General features: G+C 29.4%; 3 protein-coding genes across 15 annotated transcripts; 2 read left to right on the top strand and 1 right to left on the bottom strand.

The window, feature by feature from the left end:
• Positions 1-53: 53 nt before the first annotated feature.
• On the bottom strand, positions 54-14,668 carry LOC726703 (venom acid phosphatase Acph-1). 5 transcript variants are annotated; one of them, XM_006569916.3, is made up of 9 exons: positions 14,243-14,668; positions 14,000-14,055; positions 13,037-13,143; positions 1,933-2,062; positions 1,731-1,847; positions 1,428-1,641; positions 1,048-1,256; positions 568-909; positions 124-390 (listed from the first exon to the last, which is right to left on the bottom strand). In XM_006569916.3, exons 4-9 carry the CDS (start codon positions 2,014-2,016, stop codon positions 124-126), a joined length of 1,233 nt encoding a protein of 410 aa, XP_006569979.1. In that variant the 5' UTR covers positions 2,017-2,062; positions 13,037-13,143; positions 14,000-14,055; positions 14,243-14,668. The 5 variants fall into 5 exon arrangements, with proteins under 5 accessions (XP_016767696.1, XP_016767694.1, XP_006569979.1 ...); XM_016912206.2 differs by lacking the exons at positions 13,037-13,143; positions 14,000-14,055; positions 14,243-14,668 and adding an exon at positions 11,347-11,365; XM_006569915.3 differs by lacking the exons at positions 13,037-13,143; positions 14,000-14,055; positions 14,243-14,668 and adding an exon at positions 2,260-2,462.
• On the top strand, positions 2,671-12,164 carry Acph-1 (venom acid phosphatase). 6 transcript variants are annotated; one of them, XM_016912046.2, is made up of 7 exons: positions 2,671-2,850; positions 9,074-9,192; positions 9,366-9,473; positions 9,848-10,113; positions 10,221-10,504; positions 10,813-11,021; positions 11,366-12,164. In XM_016912046.2, the coding sequence occupies exons 2-7, from the start codon at positions 9,088-9,090 to the stop codon at positions 11,597-11,599; spliced, it is 1,206 nt and encodes a 401-aa protein (XP_016767535.1). In that variant the 5' UTR covers positions 2,671-2,850; positions 9,074-9,087; the 3' UTR covers positions 11,600-12,164.
• LOC726737 (venom acid phosphatase Acph-1) lies at positions 13,296-17,577 on the top strand. Of its 4 annotated transcripts, none has more exons than XM_026440659.1 (7): positions 13,296-13,314; positions 15,898-16,093; positions 16,193-16,368; positions 16,449-16,695; positions 16,790-16,916; positions 17,034-17,236; positions 17,417-17,577. In XM_026440659.1, the coding sequence occupies exons 2-7, from the start codon at positions 15,899-15,901 to the stop codon at positions 17,552-17,554; spliced, it is 1,086 nt and encodes a 361-aa protein (XP_026296444.1). In that variant the 5' UTR covers positions 13,296-13,314; position 15,898; the 3' UTR covers positions 17,555-17,577. The 4 variants fall into 4 exon arrangements, with proteins under 4 accessions (XP_026296444.1, XP_026296443.1, XP_006569974.1 ...); XM_026440658.1 differs by lacking the exon at positions 13,296-13,314 and adding an exon at positions 14,203-14,221; XM_006569911.3 differs by lacking the exon at positions 13,296-13,314 and adding an exon at positions 14,801-14,819.
• Positions 17,578-17,613: the final 36 nt, after the last annotated feature.

Below are 17,613 nucleotides of genomic sequence, written 5' to 3'. Positions count from 1 at the left end.
TTTTAATATAAATGCAAATTGTTATTTTCTTGTATTTTTTTTTTCTTTTTTTTTTAATTTTCTCACACGTGTGTGAATTATTCGAACATTTGCAATGAGATTCAGATTTATACAAATTTATTATTATACGAATAATGTAATTACTAACAAAATAGATAGATGCATAATACTTTGTAACCTATGGGAAACAGATCTACTACTATAAATGATATCATTGGATATTACACTTTGATCAGAAAGATCAATCTTTCCACAATGACACAATCGTTGGGTGTTCTCGGGTAAAATATCTATTAATGAATATAAAAATGTCCTAATTGGGCATATTTCGGTGCAATTTGGTATTTTCAAAGGAATAGTGATACCATCTACTCCTGTGTAATAGTTAATCTGAAACGATAACAGATATGTTTTTCATTATTATTCTTTTAGAATATTTTAATTCGTACGATGAATATTTATTTCCTTCCAATTCCATTTCATTATCATTTCGTATTTCAATACAATTATTATCAAAAGAGATATTTACGTAAAAAAAGTGATGTTTTGATTAATTTTAACACACACCTTCACACCATGACTTTCCGTTTCATTGTCAAAATAAAGTTCAAAAATCACGGATGCTGCCTCGTTTGGAATATGCGGCGACCACAAATTTAAACTTTTCAAAACGCTCACGACATTTCTTTCGTTTCCGCTGAACATCATGAGCTTTCGTTTCCTCGGTATGTCTCCCTTGATGTACATCAACAAATTCACTAAAATCTCTCTTACGATTGCCCCGCCATTTAATTTCTTCTGTAAAGGAGTTTCCCAAAGGAGATCGTATTCGAGCAACGACACGTTATACATTCCCCCATTGGGAAAGATATCTCGTGCCCAATATGGAAGCGGTTGATTTAAATCGGCCTGCAATAATACTGCACTTTTTATTCGAATAAGAATAAAAAGAAAATCATTATATATGATAATCTTAAGATATTTTCAATTCTAAAATATCCATCCATCTATTTTTCAACTAAATCATAACAATTTAATATTCCTTACCTTCGTTTCGAGAACGGAATAGAGCAAAGCCACTTCTGATGGTCGTCGAATATTCATCCCTGTGTAGTTCGATATATAATCGAACAAAGGTAAATGCTGCGATATTCTTTCTCGCGCATGCGACGTATTTAACACTTTCTCCATCTCGAGAATAAAATTTGGACACTGTATCCCGAGTAGCAATGTATCTTCGTGCGCTGCTATATAATCTATTATAAAATATATTAATACGTTTGAATAATCTTTCAATATTTCTCTCTCTCTCTCTCTCTCTCTCTCTCTCTCTCTCTCTCTCTCTTCTGTCCCTTTCTTCCTCCCTTCCTCTCTCACTCACACGCAAGCACGCATGCGCACACACATATTTTCTCGTATACGACTACCTATAGGTATCGGTTGCCAATTTATATCAGCGTTCCATCTTTGCTGTTTCGCCGGAGGCCAGAGACCCGCATTCACTAATTGGCCAGCTAATATGGACAACGGATACTCGGCCGTTTGCATTTTCGTCGTTTCTTGCATGTAAATCTCGCCGAGAAATTCGTCGTATATCGTTCGTAAATGAACTCCTAGATTGTACATGTTAAGCATACCGATCTATTGAGCAAAATGAATCGAAAGTTTCACTCGTTCGTATATATATATTTTAAATTCATCACGTATCTTCGTAAAGAGATTGAACTTACTTTGGGCATGGTAATCGGAGCCGTGTTAAAGTATTCATAAGTTAAATTATGCGGTAAACTCGTCTCGTTGCTCTTTATCAATTCCGAAATTGGAGCATACGTTTTATGAGCGAATACCTGAAACGAATTTCGAGACGGATAATATTAAATATGTTGCATGATATTCTTTATTGTTTCTCAATAGAAACGCATCGTTTCTTACAATCTGTACTAATTCCAATTCCGGAATGCATTCAACAAAACTGATCGAGATATACATCACGGTATACAACAGAGGCAAAATCATTTTCTGTCCAATTTTTATTTCGCGATTCTAGAAATTCTAGAAATTCCTAAAACAGAAACAAACAAAAGATGAAAAAAAGAGATACGAATAAAATCTATTATTTATTTATCGACGAAATGAAACGAATCGAAAAGATACGAATAAAAATTTTCTGAAAGATCGTTTCCTGGAACAAACGTAACGAATAATTTCTCGTAACGAAAAAAAAAAAAAAAATTTATGTTCTTAAATATTTTCACTTACTTTTAATCTTATTTATTAATTACAAAATCTCGTCAACGATACAACATACATTAGTTTGCCTTCGTATATACAAGTCGCACAATTACTGGACCAATGGACAACGGTCTTCTCCAGATTATTCACCGACCAAAGTGTTTTTTCTTTTTTTTTTTTTTTTTTCAATTCTCCGCGCAATATTTTTTCTTCTTCTTCTTCTTCCTCTTATTCACAATGCAACGATGACGCTGATACTCGATCTCTACTTTTCGTGATAACCGCATCTACTTCTCGGTGTGACGATAGCGATCAGATAAAAGTGTACTTGTCTCTGAGCATCAACGCGTATAAATTTAATCGGTAACCTTCGCGTGAAATCGTCAAACTTATCACGGGCGATGATCTGTTGTCGAGTTTTTGTATATCTGGCAATCAATTCGCTCCCAGTAAAGCTTCGCGATCAAAACATGTAACCGTTTCTTTCTATCATTTTATTTTTTTTTTCCTTTTTTTCCTCGCTTCTTTCGTATCCGTAACCGTGTAACCAGATACATTATAATTGTGTATATACATATACGAGTCTCATGATCTTAAGGGAGAGATTGAAATAAGACGGTAAGTACGTTTTTAATTGCTTCTTTTTTTTTTTTTATTTCATTAATATATTTATGTTATTATATTTGTATATATAAAGATCTGACGATCTCTTAAGAGAGAGATTGGAATTTAAGAACGTTTTAACTATTTTAATTCTTTTTTTGATACTTTTTTTTTTCTTTTTTTTTCTTAATATATGAATTGTACATATACGATTATCTAGTGATTTTAAGGAAGGGATTGGAATTTACAGTAAAAACGTTTTAGTTGTTTTAATCGTTTTTATGATATTTCGCCAATTTTTTTTTTTTTTTATTTTGTTAATATACGAATCTAACGATTTTAAGATAAAATTCAAATTTAATAAGGACTTTTTAAAGCTGTTTTCAATCGCTTTTTTTTTCTCGTGTACCTTTCGAATTTATATTCCGCCATTTTTTTTTTTTAATATACGAATCCGATCTTGAAAGAGAGGTTAGAATTTACGATAAGAACGTTTTTTTTTAATTATTTTAATTGCTTTCTTTCAAGTACTTGGTATTTATGATATTTCGAATTGTAGAATCTGATTATCTTAAGAAAGAGGTTAGAATTCACGATAAGAACGTTTCTAATTGCTTTTAATTGCTTTTATGATATTTTACTATTTTCCTTTCTTTATTTAATTAATTTAAGTCAATCACGTACGATTAAACTTTTATTCTTCTTGTCAATAAGATATTAGATTGTTTTAATTATATTCGTGTTTGTGATTTTGTACTTTTATCTTCGTTGTATTTATTTATTCGTTAATTAGCATACAATTAGAGATTCTTTATGTAATATTTTATATATATATATTTATCATTCTTTGCGATGTTTAAAAATAATCTTTTGATTATAATTACTTTCAAAATTTTTTGCTAATAACCATCCCATTTTATTCAAAAAGTGAACAACATTTTTAAATCCAATTTTTCTCGAAAAAACTTTTCCACCAATTGATACAAATAAAATTAATTCGTCGTTTATTTTCATGTATTCGTTCACCAATCATTAATTTTATTCTAGATTTTTAAATAAATAATTAAAAAATTTCTCAATTTATATTAACGAATAAAATTAACTCGTTACTCTTATTCTTATTCTCGTTTCCGGATTTTTAAATAAATCTACGCGAGAATAATTGAAAAAAATTTATGGAACGAAGAGAGAAAAAAGAAAAAAAAAAAAGGTAATTATTTTGCTCTGATCATTTTTCCGTATCATTAACCCGGTTTCTATAAACTCGTTTTGTATCAGTCAGGACATAAACGGTGATATCATAAATCGTGAAACCTTATCATCGACAAATTTCAGGTTTCATGGATGGTGTTCACGTGATAAAACACGCGACCACGTACCCAACATGCATCGAAACATTTCGCGGCAATAACGGGTATATATTAACATTATTTAATATATATATATATACATATACACATATATATATATACACCCGTTAAAATCGAGACGGGGGGGGGGGGATACATCATTTTAATTATCTTTATCGAGAATTTACGTCAAATGAGAAATTCATCGCTTCACTTCGGTCACCACGTGATAATACATATTATACCGTACTGCACACACTGTACAGTTTTTATCTATCGTATATACACGCGCACGGATATGTATATTATTTCTTTTTCTTCCATCCAAATGATGCGTACTTATTGTTGGAACAGCCAAAATAATTCCTTTTTCAATTTAAGATTATTATACTGAGATTTATATCAGATTTATACCACGAATTTAACGATTGTATCGTGAGCCACTAGTCGAATAATTGTTGAGATATGAACAGTTGAATCCGCGTATAACATTAAGTATACAATAAGCTATCAACAAGACTGAGACACTTAAATTCGGACGTAAGCGCTTAGAGTTTCACTTTTTCATATTTCGAGGGAGAAATGTAACGTTTGGCCGACGCCGGAGCGTAATATAAATTTCGATATATGTATATATATATCGTCCGTGTTATTATTTAATCACAAGTTCGGTGACAAATTTATACATTTCGAAGAGCAAGAGGTAAGATTCGTTTCTCTTTTCTATACGATACGATATATTTACGATATATATACGTCCATAAGTTGGATTATATTTATATCGGTATATCTTTCCATGCTTTCGATCCAATTCACGCTTATTCGTATTCTCACCCAAAATTACTTCTGTCTTACTTCTCGGTAAATACTTTTTTACCCACCGAGAGGAAGAGAAAATATCTTTCACCTACAGTTGATCATACACAAATATATCGATTATTTTGAAGCTCTTCCAGCTATTTCTAGATATATGTAATATATATATAAAACTTATGTTTATTATTACGTTCTTTGTGTTAACAATTTAGAGGGAAACTGAATGTATTTTATTTTCACGATACAACAACAGTGCCACGTTTTTTTTTTTTTTTCTTCTCTCTATTCATCGTATTTTCTTTCGAGTAACGTTCAAATTACAGTTTCGCAATAATACTGTAATTCCGTAGACGGTAGTCGTAATTGGTTAGCGAAGGAAATCGACGGGAAGGCGACGATTTATCTTTGCTCTCGTAAGGAAATTAATGATTTTTTTTTCTTCTCTCTCTCTCTCTCTCTTTCTCATCGTACGTCAAATGTCAGTCACACCGCATTCGTATTCGTATAGTTTATGTAAGTTTCGTTCGATCCGTCCGATTTTTCCGTAAATCTAAATTCTTGATTATCGTTTTTTTTCACGAAGTTTTTGCACAGGTTTTTTTCTTACGTCTCTTAGATATTTTTCTAATCGGATTGGATGAAAATTGCTCGAATATTTTTATTGCTTTAATGTAAAAATACCAAGACAAGATCTAATTAGTAGGAGTCGAGCGTAATCGCGTTAGAATTTTTTTCGTGTATGCTGCACGTATATGCATTATAACGTTGTTACAAAATCCACGTGCAGAAAATTTTGAAAATTTATTTTTTTTTCTTTTTTTACATATCACTTCGGTTTTATTGTTCGCAATGACGAGTTTTGAAATTTTTTTTTTATCGGAAAAATCGGAAAATTTATATTTTTTAGGACTTTGCAGATATTCTTTCTTTAACTTTGGAAATGTTAATAAATAAATAAATAGAAATTGTTTTTTTTTTCAAATTATCATCGTCCATCAAAAATTACGATATTTTTTTTTTTTTTTTCAAATAAAAAAATACATCAACTCTGAATTTTCGAAACGTGGATATATAAATACCTTATCGATTTTTCTTTTTTACGCGATGTAGTTATTTTTGGAATCAAGCGATAATGAAAGAGTGCGTATTTACATTTGATCGAGTGAAAACAAATAACGGTACCCATCAAAAAAAACAATGAAACGGGAATTAATTGATAACGCGCGATTAAAGAAAAAGAAATTTGGATTCGTTCGAATTTTAATTTTAGATTAAAATTGTACGCACAATCTATTTTAATCTCGATTCATGAATTAATAAATCGCGTGATGTACGTTGTATTATGCAATACGAGTTTTTCTTCAGCTTCTTCAAGCTAAATATGATAAATATCGTAAATACGTTAAGTTTAATTAAGCGAATCCGTCCGATTAAAGGGAATTAAACTAGGAGAGGAATTACGAATTCGATGGAAATCACGTGACGTGATTCTAGGAATTTTATCTGTCGTGTCATTAGTATCACTGTTTATCGTGAAAAAGCACATTAATTAAAATTGCTGAATAATTGTACGAGTCTCGCCGTGTTACGAGATCGTGAGAAATGCATGAATCCGTGTATGCGCGTCTGTATGTGTATACGATTGGATAAGTAAGTAAATTTCAGAAGAAGAGAAAAAGAGAAACGATCCGAATAAACACGAGACGAATATTTACGAGTCATTCGGGTTCGATGCATCTTAAAATTTTTACACCTTTTCGATTCGAGAGATTTTTAACGACCCCTAGCGTTATTTATAACGCAGAAAACGCGTCACGAATACAATAGTTGCCGATAAGTGTATTATTATCCATTATTCACCCACTGTTCGTTAACTCGAACTAATAAAAACTACTATTCAATTTGTTGAAATTTTCTTTATACGTTTTTCACGAGCCCGAGAGTTTTGATCGATTTCGAACAGCCGATAAAAAGAATTATTTTTAGAAACGTTCCAAAAATAGACGTCCGAAAATAGCGGACAATTACTTAATAAACCGTTCCCGTTAGCCTACCTACCCCTCCCCTCTACCTCGCATCTGAGACTGCGCAGTAGAGGCTGCGCGTGGAGAAGAAAAATCGGGTATTATTGTACGAAGAACAATAAGAATAATTCTTTCCATTTTTCTTTTTTTCCTTACAACTGTGTAGCTTGGTTAAATTGGTCCCGTTCAAATATCGAATAATTAGGGGAAAAAAATATGCATGCATTACGTGCAATTACGACAATTAACAAAAAAGGGGAAGAAACAAGGAAGCGATATAAGAAATGGATAATCGAGCAGGAAATTTTCGTCGCGATACGTTATATATTCGTACACGTAGCGATCTTGATAATTCCCATGATGTATATTTTTTAATGACACAGCTTGCAAGGTCGTCGTTCGTATACACACACACACACACACACACGTTCGTATATATCGCGAATATACAATTTCGAGAAAGAAGCCCAATACGGTTTTTCTTATCGGTTTTGGGGGCAATTATGTTACGCGCACGACGATAGATCAAGGAAACGGGGACTTCCATTTCGTGCATACATTACTTATCCACCGATTCGAACGGCGAACCGAAATCAACGATTGAGAAACCATTCCGGAGAAAGATATGTCCGTTTGACGTGTGTTACTCTCCTTTAAAATCATTTGCACATAGGGAACATGGCCAGTATTTCACCGGCTTGTCTCACAATCGATACTTCACTATTATTAATTGCTTGTCACCACGAGCCATTACGATAGGTATCCATTTAAACAGTGCAAACGTAAGTTCTATTTCAACTGTAAGAAAAAAATTGCGGGAGACAATAGCAATTACAAGTGGTATAAATACAACGGAAGAATCTTATCCCCGCGTTCAGTTCTTTCCGTTCGACGATTTCTTTTTTTTTTTTCTTTTCTTTTTTTCTTTTTTTCTTTCTTTCTTTATTTTTTCGTTCCTCCCCAGTGCAAGTGGAAACGATTAGATAAAAATTGTATGTAAATTAAAAATCGCTATAACGATAATAGAAAAATAGAAAAATTTTTCCCATTTTTTTTTTTTTTTATCACAATGATAAAACAATCATCGCCGAGATAAAAGACAGGAATCGGTTTATCACGCCTTTTCCCAGATCTTCGACCATTTAAATTTTTAATCCAATCTTTGCCTATCGATATCCTTTCGAAATATTTACGGAGAGGCACAGTGCAATTTATTCACAAGTGACGAGGATCAGTGGTTAAATCGGGATTTCATTGGTGTCAAAAAAAGTTACCAGTGCATTTATAATTTTTCCGTAATTAAATTCTTCGTCGAACGAGAAATTTCGAATATTAAATATTATAAAAATTAAAAATCCTATATCTCTGTTTCAATATTTCGTTTGGAAAGGAAAGAGAAATTGGTAAAAACGTAGAGAAATAATAATCGTGGTGGGGAGAGAGAAATAAAAATATTCCTTGAAAAGGGAATTTAGGAAATTTCAAGTTGTCACTAAATATTGGTTAAATGGGTCGTTTACTTTATTACCCCTACGTACCTAACGGTAAATTCCCGATGCGGAAAACATTTTATGGAAATTTTTCTCACTCTCGTTATAGCTTTTACATATAAAGCACATACTAGTTTCTTTCTTTTTCCTTCGTTTAATTCAATCGTTATCTTATATTTCCTCAAAGCGTATAATAGTGTACATTTGAAAATTAACATTTATACGTAAGTAAGTGTTGGCACAAAGTTATATTTCATTCTTCACGTATCAATTAATACTTTACACGTGCAGGTATTTACCATTTAATTTATTAAGCTTGTCTTTTTTCTTTTTTTTTTTTTTTTTTTAATCAACAAACGTGACGATAGAATCTATAAAATTGGCATAAAAGATGATTATCGATTTAATTTAAAATCGTGATAAACGGATGAAAGATTTAAAGGATATTCGTGTTTTTTTTTTTTTTTTTTTTTTCTATCTTGCTCGAGCTTCGAGAAAAATAATCTTTTGACAGGTGGAATAAATTTAATAAATTTCATTTTCCTCTTTTGAATTTCAGGTTGAACGGGAACAATGATGACTTCGCTTATCGATCTTAAAAAATTCTCATCGATGAGTGTAATCGCGATTTTGGCGATGGTGGTTGGCGTCCAAGCGGAACTTAAACAAATAAATGTGGTGAGTAATCAATAAAGAATTTATATTTAAAATTTTTTCGATCGAATAAGATATTCGTTCGAATCGAACTATTTAAAATTTAGAGAAAAATAAATAATAGAACTTGTTTTGAAATTGAAAAAAAAAGTGAAAGGTGTAATTCAATTCTATATGCGATTCGTACAATTGCACAGATATTCCGGCACGGCGATAGGATACCCGATGAGAAAAACGAAATGTATCCGAAAGATCCTTATTTGTATTATGATTTTTATCCACTGGAGCGTGGCGAATTGACTAACGTAAGTACTTTGTTCCTCTCTTCATCTTAGGCTTATCCATGTAAAATATATTTTTCGATATTTAATTTTCACGTATTTCTTCGATTAAATTCGATTTATCCGTTTTTTTTAATATAATTTTCGTCTAAATATGAAAATTCAATAGTTGAGGTTACGAATAATAGTTCGATAAATTACTTCAATAATTTATAATATGTTCAAAACGTAATAATAATAGTCGAAAATAATTGTGACAAATAGCCGAGCTTATACGAATAGCGGATCAATTATATTAGCTAGGAATAAATGTTATTAATAATTATTTGAAGAAACTTTATTTGAGATTTTTAACTTACTTTTTCAATTGGATTAATGTACTAACTCTGTTATTTTAGTCAGGTAAAATGCGAGAATATCAATTGGGGCAATTCTTGAGAGAGAGATATGGTGACTTTTTGGGAGACATTTACACGGAAGAATCCGTCTCGGCTCTCAGCTCGTTCTACGATAGGACGAAAATGTCTCTGCAACTCGTACTCGCGGCGCTCTATCCGCCAAATAAATTGCAACAATGGAACGAAGATCTGAACTGGCAACCGATCGCCACGAAATATTTGCGCCGCTACGAGGACAATATCTTTTTGCCAGAAGATTGTTTGTTGTAAGTTAAAATACAAAAATATTTTGGAAAAATTTCCCTTCAACTTCCTTTATTTTAATTAATTATTTTATTTTCCTTTATTTTAATTCTCTCGTTCGTTTTCGCAGATTTACCATCGAACTTGATAGAGTATTGGAATCACCGCGTGGAAAGTATGAATTCTCGAAATATGACAAATTGAAGAAAAAATTGGAAGAATGGACCGGAAAAAATATCACTACGCCATGGGATTATTATTACATATATCATACACTGGTGGCTGAACAATCGTACGGTCTTACTCTGCCATCTTGGACAAATAATATATTCCCGAGAGGAGAATTGTTCGATGCGACGGTATTTACGTACAACATAACCAATTCGACTCCTTTGTTGAAAAAACTTTATGGAGGTAATTCGACAATAATATTTCTTCTTATTCGTTTTAAATCCTTTTCCTTATTAAATTTTAATCTTCTTTTCTTCAATTGTTAGTTTTTTCTTCTTTTTTTTTTTTTTTTTTTTACTACTGTGATACAAATTTCACAACTAATGTTATATTTTCATTATTACCGTATCAGTTCCACGGATTCTTTGATTTTGCAAGTATCAATCTTTCATTCTCATATTTCTGTTTCTTTTTTTTTTTCTTTTTTTTTTTAGAAAAGAACTTCAATCTAATATAAAATATCGTGTCACTTCGTCGTGTTGCCATTTTAGGTCCGCTTCTTCGAATATTCACCAAGCATATGTTAGACGTGGTATCGGGTACGCAAAAGAAAAAGCGAAAGATATACTTGTTCAGTGGACATGAAAGTAATATCGCCTCTGTGTTGCACGCTCTTCAACTTTATTATCCTCACGTTCCTGAATATTCCAGTTCTATTATAATGGAGCTTCACAATATCGAAGGCACTCACTACGTAAAGGTACGTAATAAAACCAATATCTATATTTTTATACGAAAACAATATTTTTAAAGGCATATCTTATAAATTAACCTACAACCTCGATAGCGGCCAATTTACGACATTGTTACGTACATTGATCCTTCGCCATATGCAAAATATATATCGTCTCAATTTTTATTATTAATAAGTTAATTAACGATGTTTTTTGAATATCGAGATATGATATTGAAAACTTTTCGAATAATTTTGAGGATCAAACTCGGAACAAATTAATCATATTTACGAATTATTTCATTTATTTCGAGCCTTTTCGATTCTTGTTTCTTCTTATATTTTTAATTACCGATTAATATCGTTTGCAGATCGTTTACTACTTGGGTATCCCGTCTGAAGCGAGAGAACTTCAATTACCCGGCTGCGAGGTACTTTGCCCTTTGTACAAATATTTACAATTGATAGAGAACGTGATACCATCGAACGAAGAGTTGATCTGCGATAAAAGATTCGTCGACGAATCGGCAAACAATTTGTCGATCGAAGAATTAGATTTCGTGAAATTGAACCTAATAAGGATAGCGGGTACTGAGAATAAGTAACTATTATGGGAGGATTAATTAAATTGTCAATCACGTGAAAAACGAAATGAAGAAAATGAAATATGTGTTTAAAGTATTTACTTTACATGAATGAATGAATTTTGAAATAGTTAAATGAATTTATCATCTAATTGATATTAATTATTTATTAATTATTTATCGATAATCCGATACGAGAAAGAAAAAATAAGAGAGGAATGTGATTCATATCTCTTTAACTATGTTCAAAGGTCATCCTATAAGTAATGCTATCTTTTCATTTATATCCACTAACAGTATTATTCGGCTTCTTCTTTTTTCTTTTTTCTTAATTAAAAAACAGTATTATTGCTAAAATTCAAACTTTTAGTATTTTAGTATTAAAAGTATTATTTAACTTTTAAAAACATTTAACATTGTAATTAACAACAAGAAATGGAAATGAGCAATTTATCGTAATTATCGTATTGAGATTGTGAAAAAAAGTGCAATCGTTTATTGCTTATTTCACAAATGTTTTTTTGATCACATTTATCACGAATGCAAAAAAAAAAAAAAAGTTTATACGTGTAAGTTTATACAGCCATACTACAGGGAATACTTGATTCTCTGATTTTACGTTGATTGTAAAAATATATTGCAAAATTTGTGCATATACGTACATTTTACACACACATATATATATATACATATACGTATATATTATATATATATATAACGACATTACTTGTAAGATGACATAATGCATAAAAATTTTTGCATATGAACATGTACTGAATATGCATAAATGAATATTGACACGAATCAAATAATTAATTATTTTTTATATAACTTAATTATTTATGTTATATCCCAAATATTAATTATTGATCAACATTCGAAACATTCAAATTTATTTAAATGTATAACGATATTTATTATTATTATGTGTAATTATTATTATCTTCTTTTTTTTAACGCAAACTTTTCAATCCAAATAGTAATAGTTAATGCACTTCTATCTAATTTAATGAATTATTTATTTTCTAATCAAAGTACAGTCACAGTAAGAAAAAATGTTACGGTACTTGAATACATATTTATTAAACACATTGTATATCAAACAATTTTACATTGTTATTATTTATATTATTATTATTATTATTATTATTATTATTATTATAATATATCATTTTTTCCATTATTTCAATCAATATATTATTACTTTGTATGCTCAATGTTTGATTTCGTTTTAAGAATTTAATAATCTTAAATATATATAATTGTATACAATGCGTGAAATTTTATTTCTACATATTATATACATGTGTATATATAGACGAAATCAAATATTTAAAAAAGATAAAAGATAATAAATAAAATTGATTCACGAAACAAAAAAAATTTCTTTTCCCTGTGTATTCCCCTCAAAATTATTTCCTCTGAACGTTTAAAATAAGAGACGTAATTTGTACTTACGTTACTTGAACAAAAATATTCCTCTCTGAAATATTATTGATTATTCCTTATCGTGATGCGGCGAAACCTCCTTCGAAACATTTAGCCTCACGTGATGATTCTCGTTACTTAAAAAGAATAAAAATTGCGTCTTGTATATTTAAAGAATCGTGGTCTTTGTATAAATCAGTCACTTTTCCAATGAATTCGAAACCACGACATTATCCTTGGATCTGTTCATTTTCTGAACATCAATAATTTTGAAACAATTTTAAAATAACATGATGTTTGTATACAAGGTAAAAACGTCTTCTCTATTTATCAACACGTGGTATGATTCAGTTTGTAATTTTTTTTTCTTTTTCTTCTTCTTTTTTTTTTTTCTTTTTTTCTTTTACACAATACTTGTCGTTATTGTATCCCATTGTATGGAATATGCAGATAAGAAGACAATAATTCACCTAAATACCTACATGATACCGAGATGAATACGCTTGCTAATTTCGAATGAAATGAAACACGATTCAACAAATTTAATTTACTTAACAATCAGTAATTACGACAATAATTAAAATACGTCGATCGTAAATGGCAATTAACGATTAAATTTTTATCAAATTATCAAAGAACGAGCAAATTACAAGAATTATATATTAACGTATTAATATCTCGAAATTTAAATAAAAATCGTATAATTTAAGAAGCGATTCAAAATTAGCTAACTGATTACTTATCATTATTTGAGTACTTAAATCGTACTTAAATATTATACGGTTTATAAAGAATTATTTTCGTTTCTTTTTTTTGAAAAAAAAAAATTGCAAGAATATACGTGATAAAATTCGTTCCACGAAATTTATAATATTTATAAATTTAAGAAACTTTGATTTCCTTCACTATCAATGATCGGAAAAAGACGTACGCGTGTGACGCGTAGGAATTCCCTCCTACGTTAATTTTTCTTCTCTTCCGGTATTAACTTACCAACCGAGATGATCTCCAGTTTTAATCTAGACCAATGTTTGCACGTATTATCTTTTCTGTAATTCCGTAATTTATATTATAATTTTTAATAATTTATATTGAACATATAAATTATAGTGTCTTTTTTTTAACATCGATTTTTGTTTTTTAAAGTGTTGAAAAAAAAAGTAAAAAAAACGAATTACATATACATGGATTTAATCATTAAAGCAATTTTTCCAAGTAAGTAGAAAATTATCTCACTTTCGTTATACTTTGCAGCAATAGAAACTCACGTTTTTGTGATCATCCTGTTGAAAATCCTCCTTTTTAAAAAAATAATATGGCCATTATTGGCTTATTCTTTCATTACGTATGCATTTATTATTAGTCATTTTGACACAACTGCGAAATCGACGTCGAGCATGAACACTTTAACCGAAAATTATTTGCATATACGTATTTTTGGCACAAAACGATACGATCTTTCCGATTCAACTTTCACCACCGAATACATCGATAAAATTGTTCGATTTGTTTTTGAAATAAGTTTGTACGATTATTAAAACGACAATTTTTATATTTTTCCAAGAAAAAACAATAGCGAATACGATTACGTACACATTGGAATTAATTTGATTTGCACGGATAGCTATATAGGCCAATGATATAAGCGAATCTTTTCTTTATTTCACTTTTATATATATATATGTGTATAATGTTATTATCCTCGACACGCGAAAGGCAAACAACAGTTGAAATTCGGTACTCGTATTTCGATCGTACGATCGAAAGTGTATAAACATTGTAACATCTTCTCTTCCATAAATCTGACATAAGCGTAAGTAATCCTAAGATTTGATGAAAATGTAAAAATAAAATTTGGAACGAAGAATTTTTTTTAACAATTATCCATGATGTAATGTCTTTTATTTATATGCAGAGAGACTATAAAAATATTAGTTAAGAGAATTGATAATTTTTTTCGATACATACCATATTTCATCAATGATTTATCTCTGAAAAATTCAGTATTTTAAAAATAATGGAAATACATTAAAAAAAAAATTTGAACATTGATAAATAACAAGTGAACGACATTGTTTATAGATAATAGTGCATCTTCTTCTAAAAATATCGAATCAATATTTTTCGTTATATAGGCAGAATAAAACAATGATAAAGTTTATAGAAATCGATTAATAAAATTAATAAAATTTCTAGAGTATTGTATAAAGTATAATATATTTTGTAAAATTATTATTCAAATATTATTGAAATTATAATAATATACATATTTCTGAATATCAATATTTGTAAAATAATTATCATCAACACGTGTCATACATAAAACATAAGTTCAACGAATATATATATATATATATAACAAATAATGTATAAAAGAGAAAAATATTTACGAAGTAACAGAATGTTACAATAGTCTTTATCGATTCGTTTTCGAATTTTACTTCAATTTTCCATTTTCAATTTTGTTTTTTAAATTTTTTTTATTTTGTATTGTATTAAAAAAAATGAAACAAAATATTTGATCATTGTGGCATTTTTCGATAGCCTATCGTTAATTAAATAAACCTGTTGTTCCTCATATAAAACTGCGTTGACATTAGATTTTTTTATATTTTCAAAATACCAATTCTTCACAGTTTTATCTACTATAAACATATGAATATTGCTCGAGTGAATAGAAGTACGCTCAACACGTGGTAAGATTTTTTTTTTTATTTTAATATAATTATTGATATCACAAAACTAGCAAGATTTATTTAATAAAAATAGAAACAAAATATTATATAGAACTTTTTCTAGTTTGATATACACAATATATAAAACGTGATTACATCGAGTGAAATTGAATAAAACTATACACAAATTTATTTGTTAAATTACATTACTTTTAGAATGATGGGTATCACGGTATGGACTTTAAGATTCATCGTTTGCCTTCTTTGTTGTCAAGCATCTTTGGCAGAATTGAAACTTGTACAAACGATATTTAGACATGGAAACAAAATGCCATCGCAGGTCAATATTTATCCTAACGATCCTTATGTTAATTATACTTACGAGCCAGCCGGAAAAGGAGGTTTAACAAATGTACGTGTAATATCATTTTTTATATAATCATTGTGTGATTCTGAAATGAATTCGATTAAACAATGCGAATTAATTATGGACAAATTTTAATTAACGTAGGTTGGTAAAACAAACATGTACAAAGTTGGCCAATTCTTTCGAGAAAGATACGAGGATTTCTTGGGAAAAATTTACACGAAAGAAAATATTTGGTTTCGCGCGGATGAAGTAGATAGAACTGTAATGAGTGGGCAACTCGTGGCAGCTGGACTATATCCACCTTCAGAAGAACAAAGGTTCTAAATTTAATGGTTGCCAATTTAACAATTACGTTACTATACATACTATGTAATAATTTCATAAAAATTCATTTTAGGTGGAATCCAAATTTGAATTGGCAACCTATACCTGTATGGACAATACCAGCTACTATGGATTGTCTTTATACCACTCCATTTTCTTCAAAATTTCATACGATGAGAAACTTAGTGGAAGAAACGGACGAAGATGTGATACAATTTGAAAAAGACAATAAAGATATTTATAAATATTTGTCCGAACACACGGGTGGTAATGTCACACAGTCAAAAGTGTTTTCATTATATCAATATTTATTCGCACAGGTATATTTTCAACTTTTGAAATTAATTGAAAAAGATAATTAACATACTTTTTTAGTTATATAGAAAATAGTAAATTGGAATAATTTTTTTGTAGAAAGATATTGGTTTAGAATTACCAGAATGGACGAAATCGGTTTTTCCTCACGGAAAACTTGACGAATTAGTTATATACGACATTTTGATTCGTACTCGTACTTTAGAATTGAAGCAAATATTAGGTGGTAAGTTTCGTTGTCATTTTTTTCTTATTTTTATCGAAAAATAAAAATAAAATTCTAAAAATTAATATAACGATTTCATCGATTTATTATATTATTAATAATTGTTTCATTCGACAGGATTATGGATTCGCGAATGGTTAAATCATGTTAATGATCATATAAGTAAAAAAGATACGCGAAAAGCATTTATGTATGCGGCACATGATTTAAATATCGCATATATACTTTCTGCATTGGATAATTTCGACAACGAAATTCCTTACTATGGTAATAGTCTGATGTTTGAATTACACGAAGACGATAATGAATATTATGTTCAGGTAAAAAAAGTACTTTTTATAAAAAATATATTGATACGGGATATTATTTTTAAAATTGAAAAATTATAATAATAATGATTAAAAAAAAACATATAAAATTAAAACTTTTCAAAATTAATTTCTATTTATTATTTATATTATTTTTAGAATTAGTTTTATTATTACCATTATTGTTCACAGGTACTTTACAAAAATAAGGATAATATTCGAGTTCTTAAATTTTCTAATTGTGATACCATGTGTCCATTAGATGAATTCAAGAAATTTGTAAAGCCTTTAATATCGATTAATATGGAAGAAATATGTGAACAAAAATAAAGGAATACATATATTTTCCTCAACCTTTCTCTCAAATTTTAAATATATTATTTTAAATA

This window comes from Apis mellifera, linkage group LG5 (assembly GCF_003254395.2).
Source record: "Apis mellifera strain DH4 linkage group LG5, Amel_HAv3.1, whole genome shotgun sequence".
In the NCBI taxonomy this organism is placed as follows: Eukaryota; Metazoa; Arthropoda; class Insecta; order Hymenoptera; family Apidae; genus Apis; species Apis mellifera.
This window is presented reverse-complemented; position numbering and strand designations above follow the sequence as displayed.

Bases quoted from the DNA above. Each gene is read 5' to 3' on its own strand.
- LOC726703 (XM_006569916.3), bottom strand. From the start codon at position 2,016: ATGATTTTGCCTCTGTTGTATACCGTGATGTATATCTCGATCAGTTTT. The intron at 1,257-1,427 runs GTAGTCGTATAC...ATTTTATAATAG, and splicing joins TTGGCAACCGATACCTATAG to ATTATATAGCAGCGCACGAA. The intron at 391-567 runs GTGTGTGTTAAA...TTATCGTTTCAG, and splicing joins CGGAAAGTCATGGTGTGAAG to ATTAACTATTACACAGGAGT.
- Acph-1 (XM_016912046.2), top strand. From the start codon at position 9,088: ATGATGACTTCGCTTATCGATCTTAAAAAATTCTCATCGATGAGTGTA. The intron at 9,474-9,847 runs GTAAGTACTTTG...CTGTTATTTTAG, and splicing joins AGCGTGGCGAATTGACTAAC to TCAGGTAAAATGCGAGAATA. The intron at 11,022-11,365 runs GTACGTAATAAA...TATCGTTTGCAG, and splicing joins AAGGCACTCACTACGTAAAG to ATCGTTTACTACTTGGGTAT.
- LOC726737 (XM_026440659.1), top strand. From the start codon at position 15,899: ATGATGGGTATCACGGTATGGACTTTAAGATTCATCGTTTGCCTTCTT. The intron at 16,369-16,448 runs GTTCTAAATTTA...AATTCATTTTAG, and splicing joins CCACCTTCAGAAGAACAAAG to GTGGAATCCAAATTTGAATT. The intron at 17,237-17,416 runs GTAAAAAAAGTA...TATTGTTCACAG, and splicing joins ATAATGAATATTATGTTCAG to GTACTTTACAAAAATAAGGA.